Genomic DNA, 13973 nt, shown 5'->3' with positions numbered 1-13973 from the left:
GTGTGTGTGTGTGTGTGTGTGTGTGTGTGTGTGTGTGTGTGTGTGTGGTTAGATGATGTAAAAGATGCATCAAAACGGCCATGCACACTTGTACATACATATGCACATGCACACATCATTAACTGACCTCTAGATAACCCATTACAACTCAAGAGATGCATCTATCATTATTTTTCGTTTTTGTTTCCTGGTCTTCCAATTATTACTTACTGTTGGTTATTGGCTCTTGGAGATCAAAACAATAAATTCATTTAAAAGCTACAAAAAAAATTTTAAATTAAAATAACAGTAAGTGATTTTCTTCAAAAGTGTAGGCGTAGCCATGGCTGTGTGGTTAAGAAGCTCATTTTGCTACCAATCATTTCAGGTTCAGTCTTACTGATTGGCACCTTGGGTAAGAGACTTCTACATTAACAGCACATTGAGCAAAGCTTTATGAGTGGATTTGGTAGATGGAAACTGTGCAGAAGCCCATTGCATATATGTCTTTGTGGGTGTCAGTGAGTGTCTTTGTGCTTGCCCCCAAAACCACTTGATGATGATCATACCCTGCTGTATTATCTATTATAATAAAAGCAAAATTCTGTCTGTCTGGGACCCATGTATCTCAGTCTACATTTGTTCTATATAGACAAATTATACCATTTTGGAATCAGAATGATCCTGAGATTGAAAATCTGCCCTTCATTTGGTTCTTGAACATCCAACTTTGGGATCTGATTTAAAAGCATTTGGGTTGCTACTTCAAGCAGGTAAAGCTTGGCTGATTCACACCATCTTGGTTGGCATTTGTCAGATGATGTCAGAGATTAAGGGAGAAATAAATGATATTCACTTTGTTAATTTTACATCGAGATAAGAACTTTGAGACAAATTGGCCAACAGTTGGGATTCAACTTGGGACTGGAACAATAGAATGATTGCATTACAGAATTCTCATCCATCTTTAACCGCTGATCAAACACCACCAGGGCATATGGTCATTATAGACATATTGTAGTCTTTAGTATTGTGCTGCAGGCTCAATTAGCCCTCCACAGGAGCTAGTTTAAAAGTCTGCATGGAGTATGGCTTTTAAGCCAGTACTTTATAAAATAGACAAGATGGTCAAGGCTTGAAGGCCTTTGATCATTAGTCAACTCAATCAAAGATGAACTGGAGCTAATTAACAACATTATCCTCTGTACCCAATTTCCCCACTCCTAGTTCAGACAAACACAAAAAGCCTACATACATACACACACACACACACACACACACACATACATACCATGCATTCTTCCTCCTCCTTTCCTCAATATGATATATTTTGAATGCTGCATGTGTCAAGAACACCCAGTTAATCCACTTACTACATACAGAGGTCTGCTAAAGCAAGGCTGACCAAAGTTACACAAGAACAATCTCTAAATGTAAGTGGGAGCCGATGTATTTAACCCTCTAAATTCAGATTATTGTCAAATGTAAAGCTTATTTATTCACATTGTTTTGAATTAATCAATCATGCATTATCTCATACGTTCATGATTTTGATGATGGGCTAGCTTAATTTTAGAATGACATTGTAGGGTAGGTGTGATAGGTCAGATATGGCCAGTTTTCAATGTGAAATAGGTAAAATATTTGAGCCGGATATGGCTGGTTCATATGATGAAGAGTTAATGTAGAGCAGAAAGGAAAAAAAAAATTCAAAATTACAACTGTAATGGAAAGAAAAATCACTAGTGTTAATGATAATTCTTTTCGAGAAAGACAAGGGAGACAATTCTAAAATCCCCAAAGAGATTAAAATGAAGTTGGTGATACATTGAATAATACAGGTATTCTTTCATTTGCTAGTTGTGCTGCTTTTACCACCACCGCTCCACACACATATGTGCTATTCCACTTTCTTGTTTCGATTCTTTGTTGTAGGCTTAATCTTGTTGCTAATCTTAGTTTGATTAACTATTTCAAGATAAAAACATCAGCCATTGCTTGTAAACAAGCAATGGCTAAATATAGTTATTCTAAGTCATCCCTTATCTATAATTTTTTTTTTAAATAGCTTTAAAAAAAACCGATGACCAAAATATCAAATATACCAACAAACAAACTAAAATACAGAAAAAAGGAAACAGATTTACTGCAAGACATATTTTCCTCTAGATAACATGTTTACTGTTACTAACCACATTGATAGTGGAACATGTCAGTAAACATGTAAAAACTTCTAAAATATGTTTAGTTTGTCACTATGTTTATAAACATGTTTACTTTGTAACTAAACATATAGCGGATACAGGTGCAGAAAACTTCATTCTGCTTTCCAGTATTCAAAACATCTTGAAAACTTTATACTCAGACCAAATATAATATTTAAAAATTCACGCCAAGAAATTCTGGTAGCTACCATTTTAATTACAGTATAATCACTTTTATGTGCAACCACTTCCATACCAGTTGATGGTAAATGTTTGAAACCTTCCAGTTTTCTTAGCATTTTTTAGTTTCAGTGCATTTTTTTTTTCTTTTTAAATTTTTTCAAACTTCTCTTCATAGATATGATCATTATGCTAAAAATATCCTTAAAACATGCCATAAAAATTCAGCATGCTTTAAGCTTGACTATCTAAAAACTAACCCAATCCAGCCACTCTCCAAAAATAACAACTATGTTTAGCATGTCAGATAAATAGATAAGTGATTCTTTACTTATATATTAGTAGGAAAATGCTTCTGATAATTTATGCAAAGAACTCTAATCTAAGGAATAGTGTGTGTCTGTGTAAGTGTGCATATAATCTAAGTATTAATTGAAAGATTTTGGCAAGTTTTACACTAAGTTTCAAGCATTTCCTCTTTCCTTCTTGAATGGGGAAGCTTAAAATGTCTTTAACCCTTTAGCATTCAGATTAATCTGTCAAATATAATAATTATTTATCCACATTGTTTTGTATTAATACTGCTTTATCTCATAGCTTTGAGATTCTGAGGATATAATTGTTTATTTTCAAAATGACATTGTAGGGTAGGTGTGAGAGGCTGGATTTGGCCAATTTGAATATAAAACAGGTAAAATATTTGGGCCGGATATGGCCGGTTTAAATGCTAAAGAGTTAACCCTTTTGATACAAGTTTCCCAAGACTGACCCTGAGTCTATGGTACAAGCTTCCAATTCTAACCCTTTAGCATTCAGATTAATCTGTCAAATATAATGCTTATTCATTCACAGTGTTTTGAATTTGTCATGCATGATCTCACAACTTCAAAAATGTTGATGATGTGATTGTTTAGTTTCAGAATGACATTGTCAAGTAGGTGTTAGAGGTCAGATCTGGCTAGTTTGAACATAAAATGGCTAGAATATTTGGGCTACATATGGCTGGTTTAAATGCTAAAGGGTTAAAATGATCTTGATTAGAATTTCCCATTAAAATTTCATCTTGATTTAAGTTCTAAACACTAGCTTAATAGTGACAGAGTTGTTTCACTAAATTCTTCATTATTTAAAAAAAAAATTAATTGGAAAAAAAAAGTCAAAGAGGGTGTATTTCAACAGAAATATCATAGTGAAAGTGTTAAGGTTTCACAGCTGCAGGAACATTGCTTTCAGTCAAACCAAATTGCAGATTTCTCAATAATTTATTTCTATTTATAACGAGAGGAAACACTACAAGTTGTATTCTTAACAGAAGACAAAAAAAAAAAAAAAAAAAAAAAAAAAAAAAAAATAAATAAATAAATAAATAAAACAATTCTTGAAAACTGCTGATATAAAATAGTACATTAACCTTTTAACATTCTTATTGATTAATTCCCCTCCCCTCCACCCAGAAAAAAAAAGAAATAAAAAAATTACTATACACATACTACTGAAAATATTATACATTATAATGTCATGCACAAAATAGTGATTTTTTTGTTTTTTTTTTCTTTTTACTATGAATACTTTTGATGAAGTCATGTTCTAAATAAAGAAATATTGTTGAAACTGATAATATATAACTCAAATTTGGAGAAACTAATATTGGAAAAGGTTAGACAATCAATACTGTATATAATTTGGACAGATAATTGAAGTCTTCCTTTTACATGTTCTCTAACCTTCTTAGTAGGGAGGCACAAACAGATCAATAGAATATGGACAGGCCTCATCAAAATTGAAACTTATCTATTCTGTTTGGCTATATAATACTTTAGCGACTCACCTATGCCAAAATTAGTGTTTGATATATATATCTTTTATTTATTTCAGCCATGTGGCTGCAGTCATGCTGGAGCACTACCATGTTTTATCTTTTACTTGTTTCAGTCGTTGGACTGCAGCCATGCTGAGGCACAAGGCTTTTGTCAGCCTGAGGCTACAGAAGAAGACACTTCCCCAAGTTGTCATGCACTAGGACTGAACCCTGAGGCTGGGAAGCAAGCTCCTTATCACACAGCCATGCCTATACACATAATAGTCTTCTTCCAGTTTCCGAACACCAAATCTATCGAACTCACTCACAAGGCTTCGGTTAGCAGAAGACACTTGTCCAAGGTGCTGCAGAGTGGGACTGAACCCAAGGCTACATGGTTGGGAAGCAAGCTTCTTAACCACACAGCCATGCTTGTGTCCACCCCTCTCTCTCTATCTATCTATATATATATTAACATGCTAAGTCCACATTGTAGTCAAAGAAATAGTCTCTATATACAAAGACCACTTATCATCAAAGGAAAAAACACATGTAATATGAATTGTAAAGATTAAAAAGAAAATTAAAAGGATTACATTCGTAAATAAAGCCTAAGTTTGTAAGTTAAGTCACTTAATAAGCAACATGTAATAAGCTGATAAGCAACAAGAAGAGAACAGTTTCATATACAAGTTAATTAAAAAAAATAAATGACAGGCAACATATAATCTGGGAAATTTTCTGAGACCCAACAAAACAAGGCTGTTTTACTCAAACATGAAGAGAAAGGAAGCGTGTTGCTGATTTGCTAATTCCTCAAATATTGCATTTTACAAGTGTGGTTACTATAGTGAATGTCATCATCATCATTGTAATCAAACATCAACTTTTTCCATGCTTGCAGTGAGTCAAATGGAATTTATTTGAAGCAGATTTTTTAACAGCCGGATGCCATTCATGTCATCAGCCCTCACCTGTTTCTAAGCAAGGTAATGTTTCCCCCATAGGCTCAAGCATGGTCCCGCAGAATACTGGAAATGAATGACACTGCTCGTTTGACAGTGTCACTTATTTACATCTATCATGCAATGTCAAGACAAGGAAACTCAACACACACACACACACACACACAAGAAAGGCTTCTTTCTGTTTTCATCCATCAAATCCTCTCACAAGGCTTTGGTCCATCGTTTTTGTATTCGGTTTGTAATTGATGTGTAATCCTTTGTTGAAACATATTTTTTTTGTATCTTGGGAGGGTCATTATGCCAGTAATAAGCTCATGCACTCATCATCATCATCGTTTAATATCCGTTTTCCATGCTGGCATGGGTTGGACGGTTTGACTGGAGACTGGCAAGCCAGGAGGCCTCACCAGGCTCGAATCTGATCAGCACTGGTTTTATTTAATTTCTTTTATAAGTATTAACCAATAATAAAAGAAGTGAACAAGAACTAGTACGAGTTTATTATTGGCATGACTACCTTCCCAAGATACAGTGAATTCTTTGTTCTTAATCTAATTCAATACTTACTTTGGTTTTGAGCTTCAACAACAGATGACTCAACAATATAGCAAGTTGTTTTTGGCTTCTGTTTTTTGCAGTAAAATCCCATCAATTGTTGATAAGGGATATTTTAATTGCAGGGAAATGTAGGGAGAGGCAATATTAAAAAAATGGGGAGAAACTAAAATAGCAGTAATGAGACTGATGTGTCAGTACAAAGGGGAAAATGAAGTTGTTATAAAAAGCCCTTTTTTTTTTTTTTTGAAATCATTTACTAAACTGCACTGAAAAGATAAAAGAATATTGATGATGATGATGGCAGTGGAGAAGGAGAGGGAGATGATAATGGCCATTAACCAATGATATTATTGTGCACAGTTTATCTTCTCTATCTAATCAATCCTTAATCAATATCACAATCAACCTCATAATTTCAGTATGCCCTATTTGTATTCTAACAGTATTCTAATAAAACTTTATTTCACTTCTTCCCCAACACCAAAATTGTACCTCAACAAAGATGATGTTGCCTTATTTTCAACTCTACTTTCCATTATGAAAATAGAAGTTGGTCACTGTTTGAGAGACATCTAATATTTGAATAGATATGATTCTGCTTTCATGATTACAATTATTCTGATAAAGGAGTGTTTCAGATATTTATAGAATCTTCTGAAATCTTCAAATATCAGCCTAATTAAGCTGGTGGTCATTAAGACAAAACATAACAATTTGTTTTATCTTTTAAGAAATCCCTTCCTTAGGAAATGTGGCCATGGCTCACACAGTCATTGAACTGTACCCAAAACATACATAAGAGCAGTAACATTCTTTCTCAATACAATGCATTAATCACTATACCCAGTAATTTCTCTCCAGAATATCATCCTTCTAGAATTACTTTTCTGCTTATGTCTTTCCCACAGATACAGGAATTAAAAGTTTGCTTCTCAACCACATGGTTCTGGGTTCAGTCTCACTGTGAGGCACCTTGGGCAAGTGTCTTCTAATATAATCCAAGTCGACCAAATCCTTGTAGGTGGATTTGGTAGAAACTGAAACTACCCTATTGTGTGTGTATGTGCACATGCACTAGGGTGGAGTGAAAATAAAAAATTATGGAAATCAAAAATGCCTGAGGGCTAAAATGTTGCTATATTTGATTACTAGAAAGATGCTAAATTTTTGCTGAGATCAATCAAGAGTATTTACTCCCTCAAGCCCCCTAAACTCCGAAAATGGGGGATTTTTCTAAATTTTTTACAATAGTAGAGTTTGGCGTGTTTGAGAGAGTAAATGCTCTAGACTGATCTAAGCAAAAATTTGGTATTTTTCTAGTAATAATATATAGTAAGATTCTAGGCCTCAGGCATTTTCAATTTCCACAATTTTATATTTTCACTCCACACTAGATTACACAATCTACATACCTGCACATATATACATGTGTGTTAGGGTTGAGTAAAAATAAATTGAAAATGCTATATCTTGCTATATATTATTACTAGAAAAATGCTGTGTGTGTTTGTTAGCTTGCAGTATTGAGCTTCAACAGTCCCACGCAGAAAACTGCATCACAAACTTCATTTGTTCATCCATGTGTGTGTGTGTGTTAATTATTTAATAGACACAATACATGTTTTTATGTGCTACTAATAATTTCATATATTGAGAAGTACCTCAGATATATTCATCAGGCACAAACCATGTTTCATAAACTATTTTTAGTTAGTTATATGTGGTTTGTGCCTGATGAATATGTTTGAGGTACTTCTCAACATATGAAACTATTAATAGCACATAAAAACATGTATTGTGTCTATTAAATATTTATCTTTTGCCTGATGGAGTACTTTTTTTGTTGATCTTACCATCATGGAACAGTACATTATATAGATATGTGTGTGTGTCATCATTTAATGTCCAGTTCATAATGCTTGGACAGAATTTGTTGCAGATTTTCAACAGGTACTCTTCCTGTTGCCAACCCTCACCTGTTTCCAAGCAAGGTAATATTTCTCTCATAGTCAGACATGTCTTTCATGGAAGACCAGAATTGAGGAGCATCACTTGTATGACAGTGATACTCATTTACACATTTACAACCATCAGTTGGTCTCAAGACAAAAGTAAGTACATACATATATACATACTTGCATACATTCATACATACATACATATAAATAAAAGACAGAGATCTTTCAATTTCCCTCTATCAAATCCACTCACAAGGCTTTGGTTGACCCAGGGCTATAGTAGAAGATACTGGCCCAAGGTGCTGTTCAGCGGGACTGAACATGAAACCACATGGCTGAGAAGCAATCTTTCTCTACCACAAACACACACACACTCCTGCATCTTTTGTTTTACCTTTTACATGCTTCAGTCATTACACTGTGGCCATGCTGGGGCACAACCTTGAAGAATTTTAGCTGACTGGATTGACCATAGTACTAATTATTTTAAAGCCTGCTACTTATGTTAATGGTCTCTTGCCAAACTGCAAAGTTACGAGGACGTAAACACACCAACGCTGGTTGTCATGTGGTGGTGGGGGGGGGAGGAGCAACACAGACACAAAGACACACACACACATACACAACAGACATCTTTCAGCTTCCAGCTACTGAATCCACCCCCCAAGGGCTTTGGTCGGTCTGAGGTTATAGCAGAAGACATTTGCCCAGGTGCCAGCAATAACCATGTAGCTTCCCAACTACATGGTTCTGACACCATGTAGTAGGAAAGTAAACTTATTACCACACAGCCAAGCCTGCACCTAGGCATGTTGTAGTATATGCGTACATATATATATATATATATATATATATATATATATATATATATATATATATATATATATACACATACATATACTACAATGATGGGAAAGAGTTGCTGGCTTTACCAAAACACTTTCAGTAGTCTTTTACAGGGAATTACATAATAATAATACAAGTTTATCATGGGAGTAGTAGCGGGCACAAGATCAACTATTGATCTTCCAGGCCAAACATCATACAAAGAGATGAAAAGCAACAATTACATAAAATAAACATTTACCGATATTAACAGTTGTTTTTATTATTATTGTTATTATTATTATTATTATTATTATTATTAATATATACAATTGTTATGCTAGATTGAAGCTATCAAATAACTGATTTATTTCTTCTGATTTAATATCCTCCCTACTATTACAAAAGCTGAGCTTATGAATAATGATGTAAGCAAGCTTGAATCTTTGTTTTAATAAATCTGAGAGTAGGCATTTATATATTTTCTTTTCCATTTATATATGTGTATAGAGAGAGCCAAAACAAAAAAATACAAAACGGCTTCTGTTAGTTGAGGGGAAGCAGCAAGGAATACGTGTTATAAGAACATGGGGAGGATAGAAAGAAAAAAAAAAATGAGAAAAAAAGACACTCTTAATATTGAGTAATTGTAAATATATAGATAAATGGATAAATATATGAATGAATAAATAAATAAATGAATAAATAAATAAAGATAAAAGGTCACTTCAACCTGAATTGGCGGCGGATTAAATCAAATTTCCTTGTGAAAACAAAAGAAAATGAAAAAACAATAAGTTCAAACAAATGTCTTAGAATTTAAAAGACATAGGTTATTATTGTTATTATTATTGTTGTTATTATTATTATTATTATCATTATCATTATACAATCAGAAGAGCGTGATACAATATGTAAGCAATAGAGATTGACTCTATTGAATTGAACAATATTTCTAAGGTATGTTTGTCTTCCCTGGGTTCAAAATTTTAAAAAATGGGAAATACGCAGAAATACAGAAATTCAAAATTTGAAACTGCAATATCCTGCATTCCTTTTGGAAAAGGGTCAGTCTCTATTTATTACATATCGTATCACACTCTTCTTATTGTGAATTTATCTTCATAAAAACTTACGTCAATCTTCATAAATTATTGTTTATTATTATCATTATTACTATTATTATTATTATTATTATTATTATTACCCACCACTATGTAAACCAAACAGCTTTTGATGTTTAAGATGCAGTAGTAGTAGTAGTAGTAGTAGTAGTAGGGGTTGCAGTAGTAATAAAGGGGGATTGCAGTGGAACCCCAGCAATTGTTGACAACAGATGTTAATTGCAGGAAAATCCAAAAAGGAAAGTTGCTTTAAAAAAGTGGGGAAACGCAAAAAAGATAAGTGTAATGCGATTGGTCTAAGAGTTGACACAAGAAATATGAAGTTATTATAAAAAAGCCATTCTGGAACCAGTTGTTGAATAGCAATGTAAACATTACAAACATTAATAGTGAAAAGGAACCCCAAAAGAAAACAAAACAAAAGAAAAAAAAATTGATGGTTATCATAATGAGGATTATGAAAATGATAATGGCTGCTATTATTATTATTATTATCATCATCATCATCATTGAGTGAGAGAGCAGTGCGTGTCATCAAAGTGACACTGGGGTACAAATATACGAAGCCCACTGTACCCATCATGACTACTTGTCTGATAAGGGTACATCAGACACATGCATCACAACCATATGTGCGCAACATGGTGATCTCATATCAAAATAAACAGCGCATGACCTTGCAGGTTAGAATTTTCTTCGGGTTGAGTAGCCCTTCTCGTTCAATTATTATAGGGCATGCTTTAGTTTCCCTTTCTCATCAGTCCCAAAGCAAACATCACCATTGCTATTTCAGTGATCCTCATTTGTATTTTAATAGCAACACTTTGAAAGATCTTGTAACTTGAGAAGACTAGTGAAGGCCTGTAATGTTCAGTGGCATAGCTACAATGTATGCTATTCCGAGCAGCCCTTGAGTTAGTCCCAAGCACCACTGGGTCTATATAGCAAACCTAAAATTGTAGCCCTGATAAAAGTGCCACCAAGAGCAGGCCCCCAGCCACTTGCATATGTAATTGCCTGTATTAGCAAGAATTAACAACTTACACTGAATGCTATGAGAAGAAGAAATGTTTCAGGTTGAAATAGACATCCATCTTTATTGGCGAAAACAGTTTTCAATTTTCATTAATTAATGCTGTTTTGAAATTAAAAAGTAATCCAATTATTAGATATTCTTTCGTTGGTTTGTCATTGCATTTGGTGCTTATGCTAGGACATCACCTTCAAGAGAACTACTGATCATACTACATCAACCTTCAGTACTTGCCTATCCTTTATCTTCAACAGTGGCCATGCCGGGGCACCGTCCTAAAGGGTTTGGTCAACAAATTGATCCCAGTACATACTATATCAGTTTCTTTTGCCAAACTGCTAAGTTACAGGGATGTAAAGAAACCAACACTGGTTGTCAAGTGGTGTGGGACAAACACAAAGGCACACATGCAACATACGTAACAGACACACACACTGGCTTCCACACAGTTTCCATCTACGAAATTCATACATAAGGCATTGGTCAGTCCAAGAAACTTGCCCAAAGTGCCACGCAGTGAGACTGAACCTGAAACCATAAGGTAGTAAAGCGAGCTTCTTAGCCACACAGCCATACATGCACCTATAGTACATATGACATTAATTGTGTACATATTATGCATTTTACTATATGCACATAATAATATGTACTATAATATATAATAAATATTATCGGTCACACATACATAATGTGTTTTATTTATATGTACATTTGCCGCAAGACAGTATCCAAGGAAAGCTCCTACAACACCAAATATACATACAATACATATGAATATTGTATTTGGATGTATTATAATTATAGTGCAAGCACACATACACACATATGTACTATAATAGTACATATTATATATTGATGGAAGACAAAGTTGACCTGACCAGTGTATGAACTGAAGTTATGTAAATTAATACAATAAAGTATTTCTTCTGAGACTATAACAGATTCTCTCGTTCACCATAGTGTCTACAAATTCAAAACTTTCTAATCCAAATCAATAAATAAATGAATAAAATTAAACACAAAAACCAGAGCAAGGGGAATTCTAAATAATAATATCATAATATGTTTTCAAATACAGTTCTATATTTAAGAGATGAGGAATTATTTACATTATTTACATTATTTACATTTGACGGATATTCGCCCGCATCTTGTTTGTTGTTAACACAACGTTTTGGCTGATATACCCTCCAGCCTTCGTCAGGTGTCTTGGGGAAATTTCGAACCTGGGTTCTCATTCCTATCGATATTATTATTATTATTATTATTATTATATTATTATTATTATTATTACTATTATTATTATTACTATTATTAATCAGGTCGCTGCCGTGAATCGAACTCGGAACCTTGGGGTTAGTAGCCCGCGCTCTTAACCACTACGCCATATGCCGAAACGTTGTGTTAACAACAAACAAGATGAGGACGAATATCCGTCAAATGTAAATAATGTAAATAATGTTTTCAAAGTCTGTAACTTAATCATCCTCTGTGTAATAAATCACAACAAAACAAAATTTTAGAATGAAGCAAGCCAATTTGAAAGCCTACCCAACACAAAACGCATAGGAATATAATTGCAGATATCTCTAATAGCCAAACAATAAACCTTTGCTACAAATATGTAGTTATATCAAGCTTTTAGAAAAATAATTTTGGAGATGAGTGGGAGAGGTGTAATAAAGAAAATGATTGGTACTGGTGCCATGTAAAAAGCACCTTGTATATTCTATAAAGTGGTTGGTGTTAGGAAAGGCATCCAACCATAGAAACCATGGCAAAACAGACATGTAGCCTGGGCAGCTCTTCAGCTGGCCGGCTCCTGTCAAACTGTCCAACCTATGCCAGCATGGAAAAGGGACATATGTTGATGATGATGGTGACAAAGAAATTGGAGAGGAATTTGTTTGTATTATTGCGATTTACAAAACAGAGCTGTAAACAGGATATGAAAAATGAAAATTAAAAACATATTTCAACATGTTCCTGAACTTCCACCCTGACCGAGGTTTTCCATCTATATTTTTAGGGCTGCTGGTGAATTGCACATGGCAAGAAAATATGAGTACAACAGGTATTGAGTACTCTTCTTCGCATTTGTATATTGAAATGCGTGTGTTTGTATGTGCGCACATGTGTGTCTATGTGTGAGCTAGTCTTATTCTCCGCCTCAAAAGGAGTATTTCTTCAATTTTTTTATCATTTACTGGTTTCAGTCATTGGACTGCACCACCTTCAAGCGTTTAGTCCAGTGGTTCTCAACTGGGGTCCATATGGTCCCTGAAAGTCCATATAGAAAATTGTGTGGGGCTTCACACAACAAAATAATAAATCAGAGATCTACAATAGTAATTTAACAGCCCCTGAAAAAGTCTTGCTCTAGATATATGTATCGGTATGCATTGCAAGAAACAGCTAGGTTTCTTTCTCTAACATTTTACATAGTACAACCTACACAAGCTAATGTATAAAAACCAATATAGAAATTTTGAAAGAAGTTTCTGTAAAACTAGTTTTTAGACATCGAATGGCTATGGGGTCCACTAGAATAACATAGTAATCAAAGGAGTCCAGAGGTAAAAAATGGTTGAGAACCCTTAGTTTTGACTCTAGTAATACTTAATTTTTTTTTTTTAAAGTCTGGTACTTATTCTATCAATCTCTTTTGCTGAACCACTAAATTACAGAGACATAAACAAACCAATACCAGCTGTCAAGCAATAGTGGTGAGGGTGAACACACACACATGTATGTATGTATGTATGTGAGAGGCTTCCACAGTTCTCATCTACAAAATTCATTCACAAGGCTTTGGTGTGCCCAGAGCTGAAAACAAGACGTTTGCCTAAAGTGCCATGCAATGGAATTGAACCTAAAACTCTGAGGTTGTAGAATGAGTTTCTAACACACAGCCATAAACGCATACATACATTTATACACACATACACATACAAATTACACAGACTGATAACAAGCAAACAAATTTCTATGCATGCCTACAAGCACACATAATTACCCACGCCCATATACACATGCATACATTTTAATGAGGACTAAATAGGCAAAAATCAGATATAACTTATAAATCTATTTTTGATCTAGTCATGTTTCTTTCTACATGAAAGACTTAATGATTTCAGCTCCCAAGTCAACCAATCAATAAACAATACTACTACTATTACTACTACTACTACTACTACTACTACTACTACTACTACTACTAATAATAATAATAATAATAATAGTATATTTCTACAGAATGGAACTATCAATAAAATATGAGGCTTTTCTCATCATCTTTTTAAAGTAATTTTGTGATATTCTTCATTCTTTTTCTTTTTTTATA

At 34.0% G+C, this 13973-nt stretch overlaps 1 protein-coding gene across 1 annotated transcript in view; it reads right to left on the bottom strand.

Annotated features, from left to right (window-relative positions):
- The window catches only part of LOC106871127 (C2 domain-containing protein 5), a 73785-nt gene that overhangs the window by 49122 nt on the left and 10690 nt on the right, over positions 1–13973 (bottom strand). The window contains exon 4 of the mRNA XM_052969125.1: positions 9204–9233. Coding sequence (XP_052825085.1) covers positions 9204–9233 — 30 coding nt within the window. The remainder of the gene's footprint in view (positions 1–9203; positions 9234–13973) is intronic.

The sequence above is a fragment of the Octopus bimaculoides genome, chromosome 7 (genome assembly GCF_001194135.2).
Source record: "Octopus bimaculoides isolate UCB-OBI-ISO-001 chromosome 7, ASM119413v2, whole genome shotgun sequence".
NCBI classification, from domain to species: Eukaryota; Metazoa; Mollusca; class Cephalopoda; order Octopoda; family Octopodidae; genus Octopus; species Octopus bimaculoides.
Note: the sequence above shows the minus strand (reverse complement) of the source record. Positions and strands in the feature narration are given on the sequence as shown.